We start from the raw sequence: 14,655 nt of genomic DNA on the forward strand, positions 1-14,655 counted from the left end.
CACCTGTAATGATCAAGAGCATGCTGAGCAAGGAAAAATACAAAATGTACAGGAGGAAGAGAAAAAGAGCACCGGAGGTCCAGTGCTCAAAGAGATAAAACGTCTAAAGAAAAGCCCGATACTAGAAGGAATAAAAGGAGTGGTGACCTCAGGGCCAGACCCCTCCCGAATAAGCTTCCTACTTGTAAAAAGAAATTAAAGTTTAGGACTAGTTGGAAGCAGAGGCAGGTGGAGCTCTGATTTCAAGGCACCCTAGTCTGCAGAGCAAGTTTCAGGACAGCCAAGATTAGGCAGCAAAAAAAAATAAAAATAAAAATAAAAATAAAAAAACATCAAAAACAGAAAACTTGTGAAAATGTATTTGAATGAAGGGGCCATGCTCCAGCCCCAGCAAGCAGCAGAACTTGGGAGGTCCAGTCACATGGTTCTGGCTTTAGAGTCAAGGATACAAGAAAAAGATATGGAATCTCCCTCTAAGGCTAAGGAAAATTGCTGCGGCCAGGCCTGTATCAAGGATGTTCCTGCAGGGAGGCTCAGAGAAACCATTGTGTGAAACTATGAAGATGAATCTGGATTGCCTTGGCAACCCCAACATGTTGGATATGCCAGCCATAGGAAACCTGCCAAGGAGAGCTGCTAACAGGGAGCAGAACCAGCCCAAGAGAGAGAAGTGTGTTGTGGTCAACAAACTGAACAGAGTTGCAGATGTAGAGAGAGCATTTTGATGTCAGACATGGAGATGCAGAGTTGGGAATTTGCCCAACTGGTCTTGCTTTTATTCAGTATTTGCTTGCCATTATGCTCCCTTCTCTACATTTTAGAATGGTAATGTATATCTCCCATGCCAACATATGTTGGAACTATGTTATATGCTTTTTCATTTTAATTTTACAGGGGTTTAGAATTAAGAGACTGCAAGACTCTCAGAAGAAACTTTAAACTTTGTACTTTATTTTAGCGGGGCAATAGTGGCATACGTCTTTAATCCCAGCACTCGGGAGGAAGAGGCAGGTGGATCTCTGTGAGTTCGAGGCCAGCCTGGTCCACAAGAGCTAGTTCCAGGATAGGCTCCTAAGCTACAGAGAAACCCTGTCTCGAAAAACAAAAATAAAACAAAACAAACTTTGTACTTTTAAACAGTGCTGAGACTGTTATAGACTACAGGGACTTCTCAAGTTGGACTGAATGCAGTTTTTCATTATGGTCTACAAGGCCATTGGGGCCAGGGATTGAAATGTGGTGGTTTGAATAGGAATGGTCCCCATAGACTCATAAATCTGAATGCTTGCTCATCAGGAAGTAGCACTATTAGGAGGTGTGGCTTTGTTGGAGAAAGTGTATCACTGGTGGGTGAATTGTGAGGTTTCAGAAGGTCAAGCTGGGCCTGGTTCACTGTCTCTTCCTGCTGCCTGCCAATCTGGATGTAGAATTCTCAGCTACCTCTCCAGCACCATGTTGGCCTGTGTGGCATCACGCTGTGGTCATGGTGACTCTTCACAGCAAAAGAAATCCTAAGACGGTATCAGTTCTTTCAGAGTCCACCTGCATCTGGGAGGAAATGGGATATTGGGCAATCCCCTGGACAAGGGATAGAGCTCACAGTCCTTCCTCAAAGCAAACAAGTAACAGGGTGACAGCTTTGGAGGAGGCGTGGCGCTCTCAATTCCCGCAGTAATCTGTAGTATATTGTGCTAATCTTTGAGTGGAGTCACTGACCTTGCTCTTTAGTCCGAATCTTCCACACTAGTGAGAAGGGGTGGAGTTGCTATTGAGAGATCCCTGTCCAAACCTTCCCTTTTTCTAAGACTGCCTCTCACAGCAGTCTCTCAAACAAACGCTGTGACCTGACTGCTCGCTCCTCTCAGGTCCCAGCAAAGGGCATTCTCAAATCAGAGGCCTTCTCACGAGACGATGTCTGATGTAACTCTCTGAGACAGACGACAATCGATGCACTCCATCTCTTTTCTAATGCTGGCTCCACAGGAGTCACACTCACACCAACCCCAGCCCTCCCTAGACACATACCCTAGATTTAAGGCTTTTTGAGAACTGGGCTTATCCTGAGGGTAGAAATGGCGCTGTCTGTTTTCCCCAGAGGTCCTCTACTTTGTCTTCCTCCCCAGGTCAAGTTGGAGCAATGGACACCATTGTTCTGTCTCATCCTCTCTTTCTCCCTTCAGGATCTAGCTTCCCTTTACCTCTCTGACTCTTCTCATTTAAGGAGTTCATGGGGGAGGGCATCTAGTCTGTTACCGTACCCTAAAACTAAGTAAATGTGTTTTCATCTGATGCTAGACAGACATGTCTTGTGGGGTTTATAAAATGCATTAAAATTTTAAACTGTTTTAATATTTATTCCAAAGGAATGTAAATTAAATATATACATAGGAAAGGCAAAATAACATGTAACTAACATGCTGACAGAAACTAAAACAGTAGACAAATGGAACTCTAAAAGTCCTTTACTATAATGTAAGGATAAAGTATAAAAAGTTTAAAAATCCAAATATAATGATAACATTAGATGTAAGTAAGCTAAAAGCCCTACATAAAAATCTACCAGACTAGATAAAATATAGAATTCTATCACATGTTGTTCATGAGGTTTGGAAGTCAGTTCAGACTGGGAGCACTCACATAGCTTCTTGACGCCCCACACCACACACAAAAACAAAACTTTCTCATCATATAAGAAAAGTTTTAAATATAATACCAGAAAAAGTAAAAGTACAGACAAAGATATACAAATCATAACTATAGCTATTTTGACAATTTTAGCAATTGACAAAGTAACCTTGAAGGAAATAGTTTTGTTAGAGAGATAAAGGGATATATCATGATGACAAATGCACCAAGCAACAAGGAAAAGATTACAATTATAAACACAGTATACTCACTATTCTAGGGCTAGAGAGATGGCACAGTGGTTAAAAGTACTGACTACTCTTCCAGAGGACCCAGGTTCAATTCCCAGTATCCACATGGTGGCTCACAACTATCTATAACTCCAGTCCCAGAGGATACGGCACACTCACACAGACATACATGCAGGCTAAACATTAATGCACATAAAAAATAAACAAATCTTTTTTAAAAAATTCAGTTCTAAATACACACTCAGTAATACAGCAAATATATATAGTAATACAGCATATATACATATACATACATACACACACATATGTGTGTGTATGTGACATGGAAAAATAGACAGATATAAACCCAGGTACCTCTCCCATATTACTAGGTAGACTAAGTACATGAAAACTAGTAAGGATAGGCAAGTAATGAATGACACAACACACTAGACATAGATGGCATGTACAAAACAATCAACAGAATGTGCAAATACACAGAAATCACTCATGGAAACCAGCCATATGTTAGGTCATAACGCAACCACCAATGAATTCCAAATGCTTGAAGTCCTTCAGAATATAGTCTTTACAGTACGGAATTAAGTTTAAAACAGTTTTTAAAAGATAACTAGAATAATTTTACCTGAAAATTAAAGAATTATTTTTTTAAAATACATGATAGGACAGAGAAAATAAACGAAATTTGAAGATGATTCTGTGAAAAAAGATCAATACCATCTATAAAGCCTTAGCCAGGGAAACAGTGAGGAAGATACCATTTCAGGATTGAAACTGGAAAATTTCTACACATGTTTAAACAATAACAAGGTATTAGCACTCTCGCACTTGGGAGATTCTGAGGCAGACAGATTCCGAGTTTAAGGTGCCTAGGATATACAGCAACATCAAGAAGAAAAAATAAGAAGACATTAAGAGAAACCTGAATACATGTGATGATATAGAAACTTATTTCGCCCCCCCCAAAATTGCAAGAAATGATGAAAAGAAACCAGAAATCTGAGTTGTTACTACCTATTAAATAAAGTGAATCTGTTATTAATTTTCCCACAGAAATTTTTTTATTTCCACAAAGAAATTTGTGGTCTAGATTGCAACGTGGTGAATTGCCCTGTATATTAAAGAATATCACTCTTACAAAAACTATGTAGAACAGGGGGAAAAAAGACAAGGTAATCTTATTAAAACTAGATGACCATATAACGAGAAAGCATAAGTATAGACCAATCTCTCCCGTGAGTAAATATGTAAAAACTCAAATATTACCTCAGCTAAACGCACAGAAATTTCAAATATATAATCTACCCACTGGTGCTTTATTCTAAAGCAATCTGACATGTAAAAGTCAAACAACAGAATTTATTACATGAACAGGAAAAAGGAGTGGGCATCGTGTTTAATCTTGTCAGGAAAAAAAAAGAGCATGCAACAACAACATAGTATTCGGTACCTACTTTAAAATCCTAGGATTCTAGAAATAGTAGAGAAGGAAAATCTGCTGTGAACGCCCACTGAAGCCATGAAATCTCTACTGTTCTTTAACACTGTTAGGGATCCTAGCCAGTGCAGTGAGGAAGGAGATCAGGAAAGCAGAGAACGATTGAAAGTGAGGAGCTGACACATGCATAGATGACTTCTGATCAATCTTTAAACTGCAGAAAAGCCGCTAGAATTAATAAATAAATCTAGTGGAGACCATGGATTCAAGTCTGTTATGTTTAAAGAACAATCGTGTGTCTTCATACCAGCAAAAGGTTTTGGTTATATTAATATAAAATATATCCAGTATACAAGAATAAATTTGACAAGAGATTTATCATATATATCATATGATATATATATATCATATATATCCTAAAGTCATATCTATTTCTGAGAAACATAATATTTAAATATAGAAAAGCATTTACTGTGTTTATTGAATATATATGTGTTAATATTATAGATATAAAAGTTTACCAAAAAACTGATTTATCGAATAAATGCAAGCATAAGAAAAATCCCAGATTCCTATTGGTAGTTCATGGCTGCTGGAAGAGGGGTATCATTCTCCTCAGTGGTCCACCCATTGTTAATATGTTCATATTCTAATAAATGACAGCCCATCCACATTTATAAAAGCAATCTTAACTAAATTCAAAGGGTCACTCCAGGCTGTGGTGGTGCACGCCTTTAATCCCAGCACTCGGGAGGCAGAGGCAGGAGGATCTCTGTGAGTTCAAGGCCAGCCTGGTCTACAGGAGCTAGTTCCAAGGACAGACACCAAAGCTACAGAGAAACACTGTCTCAACAAACCAGAAGAAAATAAGTTAATGAGTCATAACAAAAAAAGCAATCAAACAAATGACATATAAACACAAGGGGGATTTCTTGGGCAGAAGGTTCTGTGGGGAGCATGAGAGGGATATGACAGGGTGATGGAAGCACATGAAATGACTAAAATGCTTTATATACATATTAAAAATTGTAAAGTTTTAAACACCCAGATTGCTCTTCATGGAAACTGATCAGTAGATTACACAGTTTAGCTGACAAAAGGCTAAGACTAGGATGATCTTCAAATATAGAGCTAGAAATTTGATTATCAAATGGCAAGATGTATTATAAAGCAATAGTTATTAAGACAGTATAATATAACTTCAAAGAGAAACAAACAGATTAATGAAATGAGAGACAGAGCCCAGAACCAGAAGCAGAAAGGTCCTATGACCTAATTTAAGGCAAAAGTAACATTTGAAGGTATTAGATACAGTATGATCTTTTCAATAAGTGGTACTAGGTCAACTGATTTTTTAAGGACAATATTTAATTGGGCCCCACATTTAACACCACAAATACAAAGGATCTACAAATGGATTGTTGATATAAATGCCTAAAGCAAAAAAACAGAGGTTTAGAAGAAAATGAGAGTATTTGATCACTTGGGAGGAAGCAGACTTAATAAACTGGTCAGAATTAAGCATGAAGGAAATTTACAGACGGCTTTATAATTAAGGAATTCTCTTCACATTGCAGAGTAAAAAAAAAGTCAATAAATAGGAGGAACAAAAATGCATTGAGTACTATGTTTAGGCTATGCAAACTTTTGAACATGCATATTTTAAGTCAACACAATCTTCAGTGGCTGAGGAGCTAGCTTGGTCAGGATAGTATGTGACTTGTTAGCAAGAGAATGCTAGTGCAACCTGCAGAGATGCTAGTTTCAACAAACAAGCAAGCAACAGGCATGACATAGTGTGCTTGTAATCCTAGGGCTAGGGAGGCAGAGGCAGAAAGATCCCAGAGGATCACTAGCCCCACAGTTTAGCTTACTTGGTGACCTCCGCGCCACTATTTCACAAAATAAGGGTAGACAGTGTTTGAGGAATAACACCTGAGACTGACCTTGGTCCGTCACACGCACTTATACTCGCAAAAACATGTACGTACACACATGCAGATACATATATTAAATTATATTTGAAATGTAGAGGTATAGTGGACCTGAATGAATTATCACAATGTTCTACATATATTTTTAGAAATTGGTCACAAAATCAACACTATCAGCTATCTAAGACAAAGATAAAGTTGTAAGTTACATTTCCTGTGCACAATAAATGCCAATGGGCCAACTGCCTAGAATTAGGCAACTGTTGACATAGAAATAAAACAGTTCCTTCTCTCACAGAAGTCTTCACAAAATAAGCTACACTTATGATACACATTGATCCTGATAAGAGCACCAAGAAGAGCCTCTGTGATTGCTTATCTTAACTCTCAATGAAAACTGAAGTAATCAGTGCATAACTCAAGCAAATAATAACTAAGAATGGTTATTGCATTTAAAGGATATTGCTGTCAATATATTCAGGAAAAGTTCATATACCTACATTTGAACGCCTACAAAGTTCAAGAGCAAAACCCTTCCTGTTGATTGACGAATATCTAAAATGCTAAGACTGCTGAAGTTCTCTCAGTTATCTTGTGCCTCTGGGCTCAGATTTGCGTGTCCCCTTTCATGATTCACAACAACGATAGTCAGCAAGTCAAGATGTGACTTGTAAAGAAAAGGGATTCTGGATGCACACCTTAAAGAAACAACAGCGAAATCAATAGGAAGAAACAGCAAGTGGCAAAAAACAAAGAACTCTAAGCACAGGTCTTAGGGGGCCGTTTAGCAAACCATACTAAGGTACCTCAAGAGTCTCCAAGGACAACCACTGTACAGAGCATGCATTCATCCAGAATATAGGTATCAGTAGTTATGATATTCTTCTCTAAAGAAAGTAGATTGCTTCTTTTGTTAAGTCATTTATCTAAAATGTCTAACCACTGTGTCTTAATTTACAAGCTTCATTATACAGAAGGCTATATTCCATAGTAAGTGCTGACATATGGAAGTAGTACAGTTGAGGTAAGAATTTTAAGCTAGGAGTGGATATTAGTTACATATAAAATATGAACTCTTTATTCCTTGACCACACTTAAGAAATGTGGTACTGTTCTAATTTGAAATAATATTGGTATGAAATAATATTTGACCTATAGAAAATGATTTCATGTTATTAAAGTACTTTAATTATAAAATCATTTGTCTCTATCCTTCTTAACTTATTGTATGAAAGTGAAAATATGAAATGTATGCCCTGGCAATGGTGAAGCAGGCACGGGCAGCCCGTAATGGCGGTTCTGTTGAACTTGTCCATATTGGGTTTCATGGTCTAAGTTGATGATGACGACTGACCAGGTCTCTTCTTCGAGAGGCACTGGATCTCACTACAGATGGTTGTGAGCCACCATGTGGTTGCAGGAATTGAACTCTGGAGCTTTGGAAGGGCAGGCAGTGCTCTTAACCGCTGAGCCATCTAAACCCTAGTAATTTTATCCACAAGACAGGAAGTGTATTTTTTCGTACGGGAAGTGCCTTTTAACTACGGCCTTAGTTGGTGTTTCTATTGATGCGGTGAAACACCATGACCAAAAAGAAAGTTGGGGAGGAAAGGGTTTATTTGGTTTACACTAATCTCTGTTCATCACAGAAGGGAGTCTGGCCAGGACTCACACAAGGCAGGATCCTGGAGGCAGAAGCTGATGCAGAGGCCATGGTGGGAGCTGCTATTGGCTTACTCACGGCTTGCTCAGTCCTATTTCTTATAGAACTCAGGATCACCTGCCCAGGGGTGGCACCACACCCAATAGGCTAAGCTGTCCCCCATCAATCAGCAATTAAGAAAACGCCCTACAGGACTGCCTACAGCTGGATCTTAGAGAGGCACTGTTCTCAATTGAGGCTCCCTCCTCTTTGACTCTAGCCTGGGTCAAGCTGACATAAAACTAGGCAGTGCAAGGACTGACTTAAAAGTTTGACAAAAGTTTAAAAATGTGTATTTTATATAACATTATAAACTGAAAGGTGAATTAGATTTTCATTTTGAACTAAGGTGAAAGAACTCCATCAGCCTGGAAAGACACAAGCTTGAGCTGTAGAGATGGCTCTGAGACCTGGCTGTTGTTCAGGACTGTGGTTTGATCCCCGGCACCCACCCACGAGACAGCTCACAATTGTTTGTAACTCCAGCTCCAGAGCATCTGACACATCTAGCCTCAGAGGGCAGTATAAACACACAGTAGCACAGACATACCTGTAGGCAAACCACCCATACATAAAATAAAAAATTTAAACGTCTTTGGAAATGCATAAGCTTAAAAACAACAGCAAAAATGACCAACACCTGAATTTCTATGGACGAAAACTGCAAGTTAACTCATCGAGGCCACCCTGGTCTTACAAGAGCTAGTTCCAGGACAGGCTCCAAAGCTACAGAGAAACCCTGTCTCAAAAAAATCCCAAAGGCAGGCCCAGCATGATGCATAGGGCTGAAATCCCAGTGCTCCAGAGGCAGAGACAGGCAGATCTCAGTGAGTTTGAGGCCAGTCTAACCTACACAGCAAGTTCCTGGCCAGTTAAGACTACATAGCAAAGCCATGCATCAAAAAACAGGGACAGGAGCAATGTGGGAAAAAAGAAAGTGCCTTAAATTTTCAAAGTTTTAAAAAATAAAGTTTCTTTACACAAAACAGAGTAACTAAATTTTGGAGCTGAGTGTGAAAAATTTAGAGTTCTCAAATGTCCTACTTTCTCCACAGTGCACTCTATGGGGAAAAAAGGTAGACACTCATTTACTGAGATAAGCACAATACAACGGTTTTAGTATAGAATACATGCATGTTTTCTCTAACAAACTCAAGTAATTATACACATGCACAACCATAACGAACCAAAACTCCATTCAGCTCTTTTCCTGCCTGTCCTACATAACCAAACAGCCTAATTCCAAAATCCAAAACAGTAACAATATTGTATATGGTTTTAAATCTGCAGAATTATGTAGCTGTATGATATGGCATTGAGCCTAAACTGAAACTATACCTAACTTTTTAAGGGAAGAAAAAGCATTATTGTGCAAGTATAAGATACAATACATAGTAGTGGGAGGGGGTTGTTTTTCCTGGTTTTATGAATTTCAGTTTTCCCAGGACACCAATTAAAAAGAAATCACAAACGATTTGATTCAAATCCAATTCACAGAATTCAAATGTTTGTTCAAAGAAATGCATGTGCCCTATCTAGCTGCTATAATACTTTTCTATCACCATGACAAGAAAATGAGGAGGTGGCATCAAAGACACCAGTTAACCGGAGCATCTACTCTGAACTCAGTTACACTTCCACTAGAGCGACTTCTTCCGATCTCCAATGTCAAATTATCCAGAACTTTAACTCAGCCAGAGCTTTGATAATGACAGGATGCACAGTTTAGGTTGAAAACCGCTTTGGAACTACCCTCATTTCTTTAAAAAAAAATTTTTTTTTCGTTTTAAGATCTATTAAAGACAAAATTATCCACCTAGCTTATTTTTCTATGTGCCTAACTTAGAAATTTCCCTCAATTTAAAACGCCTATCTGTCCCAAAAGGTTGTTTTCTATACAGCACAAATAAGAAATACAGTCCATATTATTTTACCATATTATTATTTTATAATGCAAACTGTGAGTGAAGGTCTTCCTAATAGATGAGCACTCATTAAATCCAACATTTAAAACGCTGATTAAATATTGAGTATAACTCCTACTACATATATCTACAATCTGCTTAAAATAGTAGACACGCTTCTAAACAAGGAAAAAATTTGAAATTCAGGCATAAACCGCAGAGGAGGGAAAGATCTCATCATTTACCTGATAACTAGAAAAGTATCACCGGTTTATGATTAAACAGGATGAAGAAACAAAATAATTTTCACGGAGCTTATTGGCTGAGTGGTTCCTAAGAAATGGATGCCTAAAATTTTATGAGAGTTAAAATTTATCAGCTTTTAGAAATCAGTTCCTCTGAATTCTAAATTTATAGATGGTGGATATTTGTTTCTGTATTTCCTAGAGGAAGGGATACATTTACAATAAGAAAGCTTTTAAGGAAGGGCAGATCTTCGAATAAATGACTGACTGGAGATCTTCTAAGGGACTGGCACTGTAGTTGATGAGACTTAAACATCCGTCACGGATATACGCGGAATGAAAGGCGTGAAAACCACAGGCCAACGAGAGAAACCGACAGAGCAGAGCGCAGTCGGATTCGGGGGCAACAGAGAGACCTCAGGACCTACCGCCGCGGCTGGCCCTTCCTCCGCCCTCCTACTCAGACTCCAGAGGGCACGGTCAAAACAGATTCTCCCCGGCTCCGCCCCGGCCCTCGCCAGGCAGCCTCCCGCAGGAGGTCCAGAGCCCGAGGCAGGTCCCCGGCATCAAGCAGCGCATCTCCCCGCCCCGCCACCGGGCCCGGCTCGCCCGCGTAGACGCGGGGCGCGGCGAGGGCAGAGGCCGCGGCTGCGGACCCCAGCAGCTCCCTCCCTTCCTCCCCCACCCCCGCCCGCCCGCAGCCCCGCACCTGCACACGGTGATCAGGTTCCTCCTCTCCACCGCGGCATTGCGGGCGCTGAGGCTCTTCTTGCCACCGCCGCCTCCGCCTCCGCGGCTCCCGCTCAGGCCCCCCAGGCTCCGGGAGGCCATGACGGGCCCCCTCCGCGCCCCCTTTGTCTCCGGCGGTCCCGCACGCCTGGCACACCTGTGTCCCGCGGCTTTCTCTCAGGACGCCACCCCCGGGTGCGCGAGGGACCGAGGCAGGAGCCGCGAAGCACGCAGGGTGTGGAAGGCAATGGGGCATCCGCGCCCGGTACCCCGGTTCCACGCGCGCGTGCACGCACACACACAGACACACACACACACACGCGCGCACACACACAGACACACACGCACGCACGGGCCACCTCCGCCCTCGTGCGCGCGCCCGCCCGCCGCCGTGCACCGGAGAAGCGCGTGCGGGGTGGGAGTCGGGCGTTGCGCGACTTCCCCGGGGACGCGGCACTAGCGCGCGGGCGAGCCCGCCAGCTCCGCAGCGGGGCCGGGGCCGCGGAGGTGAGGCCCCACGCCTGTCACGCGCAGCCCCGCCCCCTCCAATGGGAACGAGGCTGCGCCGGAGACAGCCAATGACGGGAGGCGGGGGCGGGACCAGCCCGGGCGCCTTTAAAGCGGCTCACCCTAGCCCCGCCCCGGCGCGTGGGCCGCTATCAGACCGGGCACCCGGCTCGTGCTGCACCAGTGGGCACGCGACGACTCAGACGGTGGCCTAGCGCGGACTGACGCCGGTTCCACAGCGATTCTGGTCCGAAGTCCCCTCCCTCCCCGGCAAGGCTAAATCTCAGATTTTCTCTGAGATTCCTGGTCCTGGGGCTTCGGTAGTCCCAGCAGGAGAATGCCACCGTGCAGGAGGCGGGGAAGTGATTACCTAGAAGAGAGGAGTTCCTTTTGTCCCCACGCCCTCTTCGAGCCTAACAAACAGCGACACAATGGCATCAGGGAATGTGCCCGTGGCATTTCGCGTCACATGAGTCTGAATTTTTGATTCTCCTCGCCTCATCCCATGACCACAGTCAGAGGGGAGAGAGTGTTGTATGAGTGTGTATGTCCAGGGCAGTGAGGTCTGAACTGGCCGGCAGCTAGCGAGCCTTGCAGAGGTTTGACCAAGGTCGGAGGGAAATACTGCCTTGGAGGCCTGAAAACACAGCTTGGAAATCCCAGCACTTGGGAGGCAGAAGCAGATAAATCTCTGTGAGTTACAGGCCAGCCTGGTCTACAAAGCTAGTTCCAGGACAGCTAGGGCTGTTACACAGAGAAACCCTGTCTTAGGGGGAAAAAAAATTCTCAGCACTTGGGAGGCAGAAGCAGATGAATCTCTGTGAGTTCGAGGCCAGTCTGGTCTACAGAGCGAGTTCCAGGAGAGCCAGGGCTGTTACACAGAGAAACCCTGTCTCATAAAACAAACTTCTAGAGCAAAGGATTATGGCATACTTTTGTAATCCCAGAATTCTGACGACCTTGCTTCGTGCTGTGATGAGACAGTTAAAGGGAGAAAGGGTTTGTCTGGGTCCATTCTGAGAAGTTCCACGTCATGGAGGGCTGGCTATAGGAGAGCACTGAAGCTGACAGCAATTCTGAGAGGATGCAGAGTGACAGGAAATCCACCATCAATAAGACGACGCTGGGACCTTCTTCAGTGCCCGGTCTCCCCCCAAGATGGTCCTACTGCCTAAAGATTCCACACCTTCCAAACGAAAGCCGCCAGGTGGGGACAAAGCATTTGAGACCTGTGCCTCTGGGGAATATTTCTGACGCAAAGTGAATGCGAGGCTGACGGTAAGAGCCTGTCTCAAAGAGATGAGAAGCAAATCGCAGGCGACCTTGTTTGGTAGGCTTGGAAGGGAAGCGTATATGACGGTGAAAGGCAGTAGTCATTCTAGAACAAGGAAAGTGAGATTGGCTTTCTGGCGTCCGGTGCACTTCCGTGCTGTTTGTACTATAAAGTTGTATTTCTGACTACAAACAGTAGAATTTCACCTCAAGCTGTCAGGTACAATGCTCATTTCCACTGCTTTTAGTGGATTTGCTTGGCACAATACTTGCTTAACAACCTTTTACCATAAAAATCCACTTGCCTTTACATGGACAGTTATCATTACTGCCACTTGGGGGTCACATTTGATAACATTTCCCCCCATGAGTGACGTGTTCGGAGTGTGTTCCTGATCATTAATCTGGATATAAGCAATGAAACAGATTAAAAATCAGTTATATCTAGTATATATTATACTCCAACTATCAAACTTTAATGAGTTTTCATGCAATTTTTAACTTGGTAAATATTTCAACTCACTATTTGAACATTTGCAAAATATTTAAATCTTTTAAAAGTACCTGAGTTCAATCCCCAGAACTCATATTTTTAAAACCTGATTTAATGGAACGTTTGTAAACTCAAAACTGGGGAGGTAGACACAGGCAGATCCTCCTGGGGCTTGATGGCAAGCCAGCCTAGGCTAATTGACAAAATCTAGACCAATTGACCTCTATTAAACACAAAAATATAGAAGGTCCCTGAGGAACTACAGACATATGGATACCTAGAGTGACCTCAGACCTCCAAATGCACATTCACATAAAACGGCACTTTCGCACACATACACACTAGAAATAAGATGCCCTATGAAAACACAATGATAAATCCAGCCTCTAGGAATCCTATGATGCTCATGGATACAGCATTCTTACGTGTATACCATTATCTCCAATCTTCTCCTTCTCATCAAAAGAAATAAAATTATAAATATAGCACATAAAAGTCCTCAAGCACAAAATTCTGTAGGCTAGTGATTACCAAACATACCATAATTTACTTTTTAATCTTAGAAACAAACATTTCACCTAGGCAACCATATAGGAAAAAAATAGTAGGGAAACTAACAATATCAATTTGTAAGTGGGATTTTCAGTATGATACAAGAAGGTATGACTTAGTCGTAATGAGACATTGTTACCTTAAAATAATTTTTAAGAAAGTTCTTGAGGCTTGACTGTGGTAGTGCACGTCTTTAATACCAGAACTCGGGAGGCAGAGGCAGGAGGATTTCTGTGAGTTCGAGGCCAGCCTGGCCTACAGAGAAAATTCTAGGACAGCTAGGGCTGGTACATAGAGAAACTCTGTCTTGAAAAACTAGGGGGCGGGGAGAGAAAATTCTTGAGAAATCTATAAAAATCAAAAGAATAAAATTTTATTTTAGTATTAAATCTTGTATGTCCACAGTAAATTTGGTACATACAAGCTTACATGCAGGACTATGACAGTAACGATTCTTTCTTGAAATACTGGGGCCAATTTATTCAGAAATACGCACATATGTGTGCATATAAATCTATACGTGTACTTATATCCATAAAATTCTCTGATTGGTGTCCCAAGATTGACTAATTACATCACTCAATTTAGACATTTAGCCAAGTATATTTGCCTCAGTCAATTAACAAATCTAAGTAAAGGGAGCTGGCTCCAGAATCTTCATGAGATCTTCCCCATCCTGGCTTGCCAACTTGACCTTAATAAGAATGCTATCTTCTGAAATATTTCTTGGCAGATTTGGGAAGGCTGCATTATGGTTGTTAGTTTTGTATCCTATACCAAGTTTCACCAGTTTAAATTCTTACACACATCCACTCACTAGGTCAGAGGTCAGCCATGTACAGTCAGTTTGGTTTGCTGCTGCTCAGAATCTCCTGAGGTTGAAATCCAGGTGGCAGTGGGCTGTTTTTATCTGAGCGCTCTGGGAAAAACAGAGTCAGCAGTGCTTCGGAAGTTTAACAAACCACAGCCCTGCTGGAGTGGCAGGCTGGAGCTGATGATTGAG

General features: G+C 42.0%; 2 protein-coding genes across 4 annotated transcripts in view; one reads left to right on the forward strand and one right to left on the reverse strand.

Moving 5' to 3' along the window:
- Rundc3b (RUN domain containing 3B) overlaps nucleotides 1-11,318 on the reverse strand; it is a 159,759-nt gene extending 148,441 nt beyond the window's left edge. For all 3 annotated transcript variants that reach the window (XM_057758775.1, XM_057758776.1, XM_057758774.1), the window contains exon 1: nucleotides 10,809-11,318. In XM_057758775.1, the coding sequence (XP_057614758.1) occupies nucleotides 10,809-10,930 (122 nt within the window). In that variant the 5' untranslated portion in view covers nucleotides 10,931-11,318. The remainder of the gene's footprint in view (nucleotides 1-10,808) is intronic.
- Nucleotides 1-14,655, forward strand: part of Abcb1 (ATP binding cassette subfamily B member 1) — a 164,083-nt gene that overhangs the window by 42,941 nt on the left and 106,487 nt on the right. The window lies entirely within an intron of this gene.

Source organism: Chionomys nivalis, chromosome 26 (genome assembly GCF_950005125.1).
Source record: "Chionomys nivalis chromosome 26, mChiNiv1.1, whole genome shotgun sequence".
Taxonomy (NCBI): Eukaryota; Metazoa; Chordata; class Mammalia; order Rodentia; family Cricetidae; genus Chionomys; species Chionomys nivalis.